Genomic DNA, 14229 nt, shown 5'->3' with positions numbered 1-14229 from the left:
GATCAGTGGAGTGATTAGAAACATCTTCGGTCATATTTCTTTTTAACTGAAGCTGAAAATTCAGTTACCATTAGTGGTGTGCATTATTGCAAGATGATATTGGAGTTTTTGTGGTCTCATTTGGACAGCATAGATTTGAGGGACATGTAATTCCAGCAGGATGGTGCCACCAGTCATATGGCACACGAAACAATAGATTTGTTGCGTCAGAAGTTTCTTGGGAAACTCATCTCTCCCAACAGCAATTACAAATGGCCACCAAGATTATGCAATGTTTTCCTCTGGGATTTATAAAGTCCAAAGTTTATGCCGCTAAAATAAAAACAATCCCAGAATTGAAAGCACATTTGAAAAGTTATTGATAAAATTGAGCCACAATTGTGCAAATTGAAAATTGTCAAAAGAATGAGTGTCAGAAATGTCATGGGGGGCATTTGTCAGATATTTGATTTCATATTTAATTGCAATGTTTGTCCTTTATAATGATGTAATAACTTTTACCAATTAATGAACAGATAATGTTTTTAAAATTTAAATTTTGCTTTACTTTTGGGACTTCCTATATAATGAGAAAAGTACTGTAAGAAAATTTTTAATATAAAACTGAGAAATGTATAAATGTGGTTCAACTGTAATTTAGCATGATATCAGTTTTCTATTAAACTACAAATTTTGGAAATTTTAGTATATAAATGCTAATGTAAACATTAAAAGTTTTGTAAATAAAACAATTTTGAGAAAATAGGAATTAACAAGATGTAATTGTTTAAATTTTTCAGGACTTAAAATTTTAAGTTAGTGTTATTGCATTCACATTTAATATGTAATAATTTTATACTTGGGTTTGCTTAGTTTTAAAGGAATTTCTTTTGGAGTGAATGATTACATATTTAATACAGCTAATAAAGTTTAAATTTGACCCCTTTTAATTAAAAAATTATGGATTACTTCATAACTGATCAGAATTTTTTTTGATTTTATAATTTTAGGAAACCTTAAATTCTAAATATATTTGTGCGTAATATGATTTTAATCCCAACAGTACATAATGCATAATTCAAATGCATTTTAATAAGCTAAGACTTCCATTTTCTTAAATGCTAGTTTTCTTGCTGAAAATACAAAATATTGCATATGTATTTGAAGAAACTGCAAAATACTAAAAACTGAAACAGAACATGACAATACCAGCCATAATCTTCTGTTTAGTGATTGTTAATGCAGAAGAAAAAGTAAAATGATAAAATAAAATACATCATAGAATTGCAGCTGCTTCAACATATACTATAACTTAAAACACTTTGAAAATAATAAAGCACATCTCCAATGTCTTTGAATGTGACACATACAGAGGAAAAGAACTAAAAAAATTGCATTCATGGTGTGTATTTGGTTGTATACATATTTGCTACTCAGCACTTAATTCAATTTAATTTGACAAAAATGTCCTGTGTCTACTTAAAAATTGCCCTATTGTCAAAAGATAATTGCTTCTAGAAACTGTGTCAATATTAAAGTACAGAATTTTTAGCTAGCTCTAAGAATTTTGATAGGTTGTACTGTCAAATAAAACTAATATATTAACCTTTTTTTTTAATGTTGCAGTGGTTAGTGAATTATTTTGGTTCCTTATCTGTTGAAGATTCAATTGAATGCTTGAAAGCTATGTTAAGTCATAACATCAGACAAAATCTTCAGATTTGTGTTCAAGTTGCTACTAAATATCATGAACAGTTAACAACTGCAGCTTTGATTGATTTATTCGAATCTTTTAAAAGTTATGAAGGTAAGTTCTAAAAGAAACATAAACTCAAAAAATTTTCTATTAATTTCTTAATATTGTTTAGGCCTTTTTTATTTTCTTGGATCAATTGTCAATTTTAGTCAAGATCCAGAAGTCCACTTTAAGTATATTCAGGTAAGTTATAAGTTTAAGTGATCTAAGTTATACATACTAAACATAACTGATTTTATATAAAATTTGTTTTCTTTCACTAGGCGGCATGTAAAACTGGTCAAATAAAAGAAGTTGAAAGGATTTGTCGAGAAAGCAATTGTTATAATCCAGAAAGAGTAAAAAATTTTCTGAAGGAAGCTAAATTAACTGATCAGTTACCTCTTATTATTGTTTGTGACAGATTTGATTTTGTTCATGATCTTGTTTTGTATTTATATCGAAATAATTTGCAAAAATATATAGAAATTTATGTACAAAAGGTAAGTTTTTTTAATTTTCCATTTTTCTAGCAAATAATTATTAAAATAGATTTTCAGGTATTTTTAACAGCTAAAAATTTCTCCCTTTTTTATCGACTGACTATATTGTTGACAACTATTATAAATTTTTAACCTGTGATCAAATGCTATTTTTCAACATGGCTGCATGTGTAAGATTACACTTTTTTTGCTGATTTTAAATATATAATTAGACTAAATGTAATTCCTATTCCTCAACTGATTATGAGAAATCCTGTGATGTTTTTTCTGCACTTGCCAAATTTCAATATTTGTTTAGTTTGAGATTTTTTGTAAACAAAACTGTCTTTGATCCTTCTCTCAAAGGAGCTTCCCAAACTTTGCAATAGCATAGGTTAATGTGAAAAGTTCAGCTTGGAAATAAATGATATGGCTGATGTGTTTCTCAAAGATGAGAGGATATTTTTTTCAAACATAAAAGCTGTAAAAACATTTAGCCTGGTATGTTATGACCTTCACTAATTTATCTTGGAGACAAGCGTTCAAGGTCGAGTTGCAAGTGGGAAAATCACTAAAAGTGATCACAGGTTAAAAACTGATAAATTATGATAAAGCAGGAAAATAGAGTAGAAATAATTTTTGAAGAAATTTGTTAACTATACAAGCTTTTAAAATTTGTGCTACATTTGTTTGCTCATAACAATCATCAGATATTGTCATTAGCAAGGCAACCCAAAAGCAGATATTGCTTTATCTGAATCTGACCATGGGTTGCTTACCAAAATCATGGTGTGAATCATACCATTTCCAGTTACTAAATAAGCATAATTAAGCAATGAAGCAGAATTATGGAACTTTAAGATTTTTCCTGCAGGCCCAGTCAAATTCTCATATCTTCTCACCCCCTATCCCTTATTGCTGCCATAGCAACTTTTTGGCAAAATAGGAAGTTTTTTAGGGCCATAGTGGCTTAGTGGCATCCAAATAAGCCAAAAATACTGTTATTTTTGTATATCCATATGAAAATAAAATATATAAATCTTGTTTACCAAATATCAGTTATTTATACTTTTCAAGTTTTATTTTTTCTGTTAAGTTTACATTATTTTTGTGTCTTCTGTCTGTATCATTTTTAAATATTAAAAACGTCTTCATAAGGTATGAAGATTTAAATTAATATCATTGTCAAAGAAGTGTTTGCATTTCTTAAACTTCTGAGTGTTGAGTTAAACCATTTTATTGGACTTTTGACAGATAATACTCTATATGAATGCTGCTGCTTTGAAACTCATGCCAGTGTGCATGAGATTATTCTACATGACATGCTGGACACACATTACACATTTAGTCACAAGTGTGCACTAAGAACAGCATCCTGAACCATTTCATGTTTGGGATGAAGGCAGCTCTAGTGAAGGTGGCAAACAGTTCTATCTGCAGCAATTGCCTTCTGTCTGCCAAGAATCATTCTTTGACACTGCTACTTGTACCAGTTATTAATTGATGAGGACATGGCTAGAAGCTGTTTTGTATTACCATGCATGAGAGGTGGGATGCTATGAGACATGGCTTAGAGAGAATCAGGCAATGGAAAGAGTTACATTGAAAGAACAGCGAGCTACTAACAAACTTGAACAGTTTAAACTGATCAAGTTTAAACTCAAAGAACATGCAGTTGCAAGCCAAGCTGAAGCCTTATGCAACTTGATCAAGCAACTGGAATCACTGTCTGGATCTAAATCCAGTGTTGTAAGATGTGATATTTGGCAAATTTTTGGAGGCATTTGGGACTGTTGGCCCCCACTTGCTTATTGGTTCAAAGCTCAACTTTAAACAGCAAACCTTCAGTATGGCATTTCTGGAAAGAACTTGTAGTCCTAGATTCAAATCATAACCAAGCAATGGACAGCATACCTTCTGTTATGCAGATTCTGAAAAAAAAGGCACTGAAGGAAGAGATTGCTGATCAAAACACACATCTGTTTTCATAGCATACTACAGTGTGCAATGGTATAAATTTGTGGAAGCACTCTACCAGACAAATGCTGATTTTTGAGTCTTTTGGCATTAAAAGCTCTTAGTTCCTCCTTGCTGTACAGATGTGGAGAGGTTTTTTCCACCCTAAACTCTCTTCAATCCAGAGATTGTCATTTACTAAGGAAAATTTCAACATTTATATTTTTGCTGTTCAACTCTATTTATACTGTATCTGTATACAGAATAAATGTTGAAAATAAGGTAAACAAATAAAAAAAACAATGTGTGCTGAATGCAAGATATTTCTAGATTGTAATTTCAAAAAATTAGGTAGAATAAAGTAGAAATTTTGTCATAAAAGGATATTTAAAATTTTTATTTTAAAAACTTTATTTTCAAAGCATATTGTCCTAACCCTGCTTTACTTTGTTAGAACACATTCTAATCAATGCCATTAACTTTTTCTTCTTTAATTCAGCAACAGAATGTTTTCCATCTTAATAACATTTCATTAGACTATATCCCATTTTTGAATGATTGAAAACAAGAAAATACATGAATGTGTGGACAGCAGGAATATATGGAGGCAAATAGTTGTCATCTGATTTCTTACAATTTAATGACAGGGAATAAGAGAACTTTGAATACTATTTGTCATCAGTGTGAACCATCCACCCTATTCTATATTGGCCAAATGTTTGCTAAGCATTCAGTGAAAACCAAATGTGTAGAGCTTCCTTTTATATGTTGCTCACGTGTAATGTATTGTATTTTAAAGTTTTAACTTTTCTTGACTTTCTACTTTGATTTTTCTGTTCATCTTTCAGATGTTGACTTTTTTTAAAAATGATCAAATTCTTGATAAATTACAAGGATTTTTTAAAATTTTTATATTTACCAATTTGTTGGTAATTTATTCCACTTTCATTCAATTTTCTAGATTGATACATTTTGAATTCTCTTGATCAACGTTTGGATTTAATTTCTGGATATCTTTTTACAGTATTTTACATTTTATTCCAGGCAGTCAACATTAAGGTTTTCAGACCATTTGTTTAAATTCTTACATGACTTGACTGAAGTATCAATGTTTTCAGTTGAAATTTTGTGATAGCATCTTGTTGACTTGCTTAAAATTTCAGGTGTGTTTGGTATAAGTTGCATTAACATATTAATGTTTCTATAAAATTGTAATGTAAAATTTGAAAACTAAGATACGTAATAAATTCTATCATTATTATTAATCCAAGGATAAGACTTGTATTTGAAATGTTACAATGGATAATCAATATCAAATTAGTTTCAATATTTTTGTTGTTCCTGGATATTAGGTTTGTTAAGAGTGTCATTGTACATTGACTATAAATTATTTAAAGTATCAATGTAAAATTTTAAATTTTATTTGTTAAATTTAGCTTATATTTACAATGGATTGGATTGAATTTTTTCACGTAGTGTGTACATTTGTTCTTTGAGTAAATATCTAATTGTGAATTAATCATTTTTAAAACATTTTATAACTTATAACATGTTATGAAGTTAAATTTGTGAAAAATGAAACTGTTCTGATATAAAATAGATTAATGCTTAATCATTAATCTATTTTAATTTGTATAAACATCTCTCTAATCCAAAATTTGTTCAGTACACTATCTCACATTATAAAATATTTTAGGATTTTTAGATATGTTTATGTAATTAAATAACTTACACCACCATAAATTTTTTTTATGTAGAATATTAGACTGTTATGTTATGGATAATATAATTGTGATAAAGGAAATTTATGCCTTTATATGGTATGTAAACGGTTGTCATGTAAAAAATCCTCTTTCCGTGATATCTAGATATTGTAGTACCCTATTTATTATGGTTTTTTTCGTACAGCACTGAAGAGGGGTTGGAAGTGTAAACTAACCCGAAATGCATTTGTAATCCAATTTTTAAAATAAAGATGTTTGTAACTGAAATGCTGAGAGATAGTCTACCCTACAAGTTTTGGATTAAAGAGATGTTCATATACAAGAACCAATAGATAGCAACCATATTACAGTTTATTATATTTTAAGTTGAAAACAGAAAAAAACAATTATATATTATATAAACCACACTTGTACCCAGCAGAATACATTAAGGTGTTGGTTTAAGTTTTTTGTACAATTATATATTAACTGTCATGAAATTTGATTATTAAAAAAATTCTATTAAAACTTTGTTTACTACTTTTATCAGGTCAACCCATCACGTTTACCAGTTGTTGTTGGTGGATTACTTGATGTTGATTGTTCAGAAGATGTAATTAAGTCCCTTATTATGGTAGTGAGAGGACAATTTTCAACAGATGAACTTGTAGAAGAAGTTGAGAAAAGAAATAGGTTGAAACTTCTGTTATCTTGGCTTGAAATGAGAGTTCATGAAGGTTGTAATGAGGCGGCTACTCATAATGCCCTAGCAAAGATTTACATTGACTCAAATAATAATCCGGAACGTTTTCTAAAGTGAGTTACTTTCATACATTTAATTCAAAACAGAACTTTAATATCTTCAAAATAACACATTTAATTTTAGAATAATTTATAGAATAATTGTTGAATTAAATTTAAGTGTATTTCATGAAAAAGTATTTATTTTCAATATGAAAAATGTTTTTACATGTTTTGAGATAACATTTGTAACAAAATATAAACATTTTACAAAACCCTATACATTACGATAAAGCCACGTCAACCGCTGTATAACATTGGGCTATATATTGGTGATGATAATTATAAATTATTGATTAATTTGACCCTAGAGGGAGGCATTATGCACCGTCTTGTATTAAATTTAAAATTATTTAATTATAATTATTATTAGATTAAACGGGAAGAAATTAATTGGTGATGCATCTGGATGGCGAGCAGGAGTTGTAGGTTTGAGTCTTGCTCTAGGCCAATTCTTTTCTTGTGATTTAATCTAAATTTAATAATTATATTAAATTTAATAAGAGATGGTACTTAACTCTTACCTCTAGGGTCAAATTAATTAGTATTTCATAATTATCACTGATACATAGCACAATGTTATACAGCAGTTGATGTAGCTTTATAGTATTCATCTGTTAATTTGTTTTGATAATCTGCAATTTTAAACTAAACTTTTTAAAATTACTAGAATTTAATTGCCATTCTTTGTTTAATCTTTAAATAAATATAAATTAGATATAATTAACATTTAGAATTCTGTTGAACTAAATTTTAAACTGACAATGTTGATAATTTAGTATCAAATTTTAGATTCAGTTAAAAATGAAATAAACATTACATGTAATGAAAATGAATGAAATTAACTGATTCAGATGTGTGTAGCATTCCAGTTTATAAATATCTAATTTCATGGTTGACATTTTTGAATACTGATTATACATGGCAATGTTATGTAAATTTAAGATTTTTATCCTGTATAATTTTACTAGTAGGCTATTCCAATTATTTTGAAGTAAATTTTTTAAGAATATTCAAGTACCAAACTGCTGAATTTGGGAAATCAGTTTGTTTTTTGGCTATTCTAGTGGCTATTTTCATCTGACAATGAATTCAAATGAATAATATAGAACCCAATAATTAAAACTTAAATCTATCACTAACATCTTGCTTTCCTGAATTTTTAAATTTTTGGTATGTTAAATTATATTAGCTTATGCACTTTATGAATATTGTTAAAATTTGTGTGAAATTTTTAAATTTTTTTTGTATAATTTTAAAGGGAGAATCAGTTCTATGACAGCAGAGTTGTTGGAAAGTATTGTGAGAAAAGGGATCCCCATCTTGCATGTATTGCATATGAGCGAGGCCAGTGTGATAGAGAACTGATTAAAGTATGCAATGAGAATTCTCTCTTTAAAAGTGAAGCTCGTTATTTAGTAAGGAGGAGAGATCCAGAAATGTGGGCAGAAGTGCTAAATGAAAACAATCCTTATCGTCGCCAGTTAATTGATCAGGTTGTCCAAACAGCACTCTCTGAAACTCAAGATCCAGAAGATATTTCTGTAACTGTGAAAGCATTTATGACTGCAGATTTGCCAAATGAATTGATAGAACTATTAGAAAAGATTGTTTTAGAAAATTCTGTTTTCAGTGACCACAGGTAAGAAATAGTTTTAAATATGAAATTACCATACATAAACTTTTGCTAATGTGAATTAACCTTTAAGTATTAGTCTTCATTTTAAATGTGTTCATATAAAAGCTCCCCTACTTATGAAATTTCAGACTTGCAAACAATTTGACCATATGTTTAAAACTTAAATTTCACATATTCTTGCTGGAGTGGAGTGGTGTCTTTTAACCAGTAATAAATAATGTGGATTTATTTCTCACACACAACCATATTTTGTTTTCGTATGAGTGATGACTTCCATTGCCACTTGTGAGGTTGTGTTGAAGTTGGAGTAACAGCATTTTTTATAAAATTTTATGATTCAATGCTTCAGAAATTCATTTAAAACATTTGGGAACCATTCTCTAACCTGTGGCAGCAACCGATTTTGCAAGACTTCTTTATATTGGTCTTGCCTCATGGTGCCTTTTACTACGTACAGGCGCCCAGTGCCCTTGCCACTGATGACAGACCAAATCATTACTTTCGTGGGGTGCTTAACAGTCTGAATGACGCAGTCAGAATGAAATTTTTCGTTTCTACGACGACGGACAAAATGAGCTTTGTTGGCTAAAATTTCAAATGTGCTTTCATCGCTGAAACAGACCTGAGAAAACAAAAAAAAATATATCTTATGAATCAAGTACCTACTGTTAATTTGTTATTTTATAGTAAATAATCTATTTAATGTTAAATTACCGATCTCCAGAAGTCTACATCCTTATTACACCACTGTTTGGCCCACTTCAAACGCTTTGCTTTCATTGCAACTGTTAACTTGGGTTTTCTTGCTGGACAGTAAGCCTTAAAATCCAGATCTTTCAATTTTCTGCGAACAGTGCGCTCAGAAGCATTCACTTTTGCATCTTCCAATTGAGATTTTATTGATTTAGTGGTAGCAAATCTGTTTTCTAAGCAAATTTTCTTAAGACATCTTTCTGACCTTGGGTTGAAAATTGGCTTTCTGCCGCATTTATTTTTTTTTTCGAACTCAGATCTTGATTTGATTCAACTTTTTTCTTTATACGTCGTACGCTAGCTTCAGACACATTCAACCTTCGTGAAATTTCACGGTTGGAATACATTTTTGTATTAACGAGGGCTTTGACTTCAGCTTTTTTACGTGGTGAAAGGTCTCTTTTTCCCCCATGTCAAAAGATCACAATTTATTATATCTGGTTGGTAAAAATACTACTATCGAAGAAAACAAACACTTGCGTAATTGTATACCATGACCTAAATACAAGAGGTGAACAGAAACACGTCCACACCAGTAGCAAGCGAGAACGCGACTGAAACACGTTCGTACTTGTACGCTATACTTCAATGTCTAAGCTCTGATACCTACCAATATATTAACATTGTAATGAAATATAACAAATATAGGTATACAATGACATTAAAAAATAAGTTTCGTTTATCAAAATTATGATTTATAAGATAGACCTACACCAAACTGGGTATGAAACATTGAATTATGAAAAATCTGTAGTGCGTCTAATAATTTGGCCAGGGACTGTACAGTTTTAAGTCTACAATTTATGAAATGTTAAGATTTTGAGTTCATGTAGATTATTTTGAAGATAAGAATTTTTGATATATTAGATACCATATTTATTCTAATAATGCAGCTGAAAGATGTAAAAGTGCTCTCTAATAGTAAGTATGCTATGTAGTGGAGGAATATAAGGTTCATTGTAATCTTCTACCTTCTATTCACCATTTTCAGTTTCATATGTTGAAATAGTGTTGTTGCTCAAATAATAATAAAATGAAATTACTGGATTTAATCGTTGCACTCAATTCCTAAAGAATAGAAATAAGATACTGCATTATAGAATGCTTACTATTAGTGGGTATTTTTTTTTTCAAGCTGAAAGTTAGACAACACTATTCATTAGAATAAATGCAGTAGATTGCAGCCCTCTTTACAAGAATTCTAAATGGGCTTTAATGGAAAAATAATAACCGTTTAAGAAACTAATATTTTAGATAATTGAGAGGTTAGATTGCTTTCTTTAATAGTTTGTTAGGATTGTTCAGATGTAAAATCCTAACTGTTAAATCTATAAAATTACACGGAACTAATCCAAAAAATTTTCAATCCACTTTCGATTATTACTTTCAAAACATCAAAAGTTTCAGACCTTTATTGTAAATTTATCTGTGAATGTAATCAAAAATAAGATCTTATTAAGTTTTAGTAATTAGTTAATTTTTTGACAAGTAAGATTAGAACAATGTTGTTTTGACTTATTACTTTATCTAATATTTTTAAGATAATTTATTAATCAATAAATGTTAAATCTGTAAATATTTTTCTCAGAAATCTTCAAAATCTACTTATTCTAACTGCTATTAAAGCTGATCGGACCAGAGTTATGGAATACATCAATCGACTTGATAACTATGATGCTCCAGACATTGCTAACATAGCAATTGGCAGTGAATTATTCGAAGAAGCTTTTGCAATCTTTAAGAAATTTGATGTTAACACATCAGCCATACAGGTACGAACTTGTAATATGTACAGTACATGCAAATACTTTAAATTTCATTTAAAAGTCTTATTTACAAAACTTCCTTTAAGCACACTAGAAATGCACACTAATTTTGTACTTGATTAAACATATGGATTTAGAATTAGTCATATGAACTTACAAAATGGATATAGCATACGAAAAAAATGCATAAAACTTTCAAATGATCTGGAAGATTATTGAACTAGATGATGCAGCTAGTTCTGAAAACTAATAACTAAATCATTATGTTATGCATTTAGAATTAAATGAAATTGTTCTGTAATGAAATATCAGTTAGTAATCCATTTCCACATTAAATGTTCATATGTAAAGTTGTCACAAAGAATAAAGTGGCTAAATTTTGTTTAGTTTATTACTTTATCAAAAGTATTTCTGCTTCATTCTCATTTTAAATTCTTTAATCCTTCTGTAATTGTAAATGGCTGTTTCATAATAATGTCCATTTTATTATGTTACAAAGAGAGATTTAAAAGCAGTAGTCCCAAGGAATATGCGAACAATGAAAATACAGTAAGACCCCACTTAATGCGGGGGATACGTTTCTAGATGACAAAGTGCTAAATGAAACAGCATTTAAGAGGTCATTTTAACACAGAGTAAATAAGGAAAGGGGAATACATGACTAAAAATAAACAGATTTTACTTCTTTAATTTTAAGTTATATTATTATGCAAATTAATAAAAAAATAACACAAACATATGCACACAGGAATGTAAACTTCATATTTGTGATGAAGCTTCTAAAATTCTTGTTTTTTGCTAGTCATATAGTTTCATTTTTTGCTTTCTTTTTCTTTCCTTAAGCAAATGTTGGTAACAGGAGATTGCATCCAAAACATCTCATCTTGCTTTTGCAGATGATGTTTTACTTTTGCAGATGTAGAACTAGTCATCCTTTTCAAAATATGGATCATTTGCTACACTTTGATCGATTTCGGTTATCGTTACCAATTTTGTATGAAGGAAATCTGTAGAGAAATTTTTTGGGTTCTTCGTTTTCAGAATCTGTATTTTCCAGTTCTACATGAATTCCTTGTTCTGCCAGTTCTCAAAGGTCATCATTGGTAAGGCGCTCACCAGAAACTGCTGTAACTTCTCAATATCTTGCTCGTCTATATCTCCTAGTCCCACTATATCGATTAGGTTGACAATTTGGTCAACCTAACTATACAGCGATAGGCTCTTCTCATTGAGAAATCTTGGTTACCTTCAGTCATAACTGCTTTCATACTTCATACTTCATTCGTACATTTATCAGTTAATTCTTGCCAAGCAAAGTCTATGTTGCTTATGGCATTCACGATGATATATTTTTTCCAAAATTGTATGAAACACATACTTTTTAGGGAAAGTACAGCACTACGACAAATTGCCATGTTTTGCTGATTGGTTTGTTTGGGAATAATTGTATTTATATACGAATCGGTATAAAATTAATTTGAATCTGTAAATTTTGAACTTTTTTTTAGGCTTAGAGCAGACTCCGTTATATCAAATCAGTGTTAATTGAGGCAGTGTTAAGCGGGGTCTTACTGTATTAATGGGCTCTTGTTATGGGGAAAGTATAGAAGACTGATCATGGAGAACATTGAAATAACTAATTTACACAGAATAAAATATTAAATACAAAGAATTCTTTATTTTTTTTTTTTCAGTTAAAACTTATTCTTGCTGACTTAATTCTGTTTGAGCACAAATATAAATGTGGCAGTCTGTAAAAAGGGACTTCAAGATTAAAAAGTTCTGATTGTCAAAAACATGATTTTTTATGTCTTTCTATAGTAAATAGAAGATTGCTAGCAAAATAGAAACTAAACTGCTTTTATAATTAAAAATACCAATATTCTTTATATTAAATATTGCTTCATTTAAGGTCCTTTAAGAGATTGTTTTATTAATACAAAAAATAATGTTTTGAATGCAATATTTAAGTATTCAGGCTTAAACAATTTTACAAATAATGATTCAAATTAGCCTATTAATATCTTAAATTGTTCATATTTATTCTGTCTAAAAGATAGTTTTAAAAAAATGGATTGTATCTCTTTACAGACACTTCCACAAACAATAAAACAGTAACAATTTACCTCACTTTAGTCAATATTATTTCAAAAGTATAAGTGAGAAATTTCCAGATTCTCTTGAGATTGGATATCTTTCAGGAATTCAATATATATTGAGTTTTCAAATAAAGCAAAACTAAGACTAATTTTTTGATCAATCTTAATTTTGCTCTCAAAGAACTCTCAAATTTGAATGGAGTTGATAACAAATTTAATGATCAGTAGTAATTAGGCTGGTTGTCAGAATGAATGGATCCTTATATGACCTAACTTCCTCTATTAATCCTATTTAAATATTATATTTCGACCTGACTACTGCAAAAAAAAATTATGGCATCACCTGAATTTAACATAAACTTGTTCTAGAAAAATTTAGATGAGGATAGAAAATGCTTGTACATCAAATCACATTACATGAGTAAAGATTAGTTTAATATTGAAATGGATTATAAAATTATTTATATTAATGCTTTACATTCAATTTCTGATATGAATTATTAAATTTGATGATATTTGATTTTATGCTATGTCCTTGCTAACTTTTTAAATTTAAATTTCATTGAATAATTTTACCATAATATTTTCTTAAATGTACAGGCATGTGCACTTAAATGTACAAGAAAATCAACTTTAAGTTGAATCAGTTTGAAAACTGATTTCTAAGAAATCCTTTTGAAGCTTTTTTGTTACCAGTTTCAAATAAGATTTAAAGATGTTGCAAAGGGAATTTTCTTAATATCCTCAGTCTATTCTAGAATTTTAAACCAAAGAATTTTCAATATTCCTCTTACAATATTGAGATTTATTTATCTTAATGGCAATGTAAAATATCTTAGGTATTTTTGTTAATTTACTAATTCATCAGTAAAAACGTATTTTGAATTATTTCTGTAAAGTTATAAATTTATTATGATGACTGAACTTTATTACAAGTAGTCACAGCAACAGTAGTATGTCAATTTCAATACAAGAAATTAATGTAATCTAGCTAAAATGTTGAATTAAAAAAATACACTAGAATTAAGTTTTTACCAATAAGATTACCATAGATGGCATTAGCATACTGATCAAATATGTTCTTTACACACATCATAAAGTAGTTAATTCATTAAATTATATTTAAATTAATAGTGTCTTTGCTGAATCTGTAGCTAGTTAGCAAATATTGAGATTCAGTAAGGTGTGTCAAGAATTATTGTGACTAACTTCTAAGATCTTATTGAGACCTTTTCACTAGAACTTATTGCAGAATATAAATTCTGTAGTGAAATATTGCAGATGTTTGACTATTAAAATTTAAACATTACAAAGAA

At 29.0% G+C, this 14229-nt stretch overlaps 1 protein-coding gene across 1 annotated transcript in view; it reads left to right on the top strand.

The window, feature by feature from the left end:
- Chc (clathrin heavy chain) overlaps positions 1 to 14229 on the top strand; it is a 78307-nt gene that overhangs the window by 52024 nt on the left and 12054 nt on the right. Inside the window, exons 16-21 of the mRNA XM_067277926.1 lie at positions 1606 to 1786; positions 1848 to 1918; positions 1999 to 2217; positions 6406 to 6671; positions 7918 to 8298; positions 10637 to 10820. Of these exons, the coding sequence (XP_067134027.1) occupies positions 1606 to 1786; positions 1848 to 1918; positions 1999 to 2217; positions 6406 to 6671; positions 7918 to 8298; positions 10637 to 10820 (1302 nt within the window). The remainder of the gene's footprint in view (positions 1 to 1605; positions 1787 to 1847; positions 1919 to 1998; positions 2218 to 6405; positions 6672 to 7917; positions 8299 to 10636; positions 10821 to 14229) is intronic.

Source organism: Centruroides vittatus, unplaced genomic scaffold (genome assembly GCF_030686945.1).
Source record: "Centruroides vittatus isolate TY-2023 unplaced genomic scaffold, ASM3068694v2 contig_1168, whole genome shotgun sequence".
Lineage (NCBI taxonomy): Eukaryota > Metazoa > Arthropoda > Arachnida > Scorpiones > Buthidae > Centruroides > Centruroides vittatus.
The sequence above is the reverse complement of the archived record's forward strand: the minus strand, read 5'-3'. Positions and strand labels throughout refer to the sequence as shown.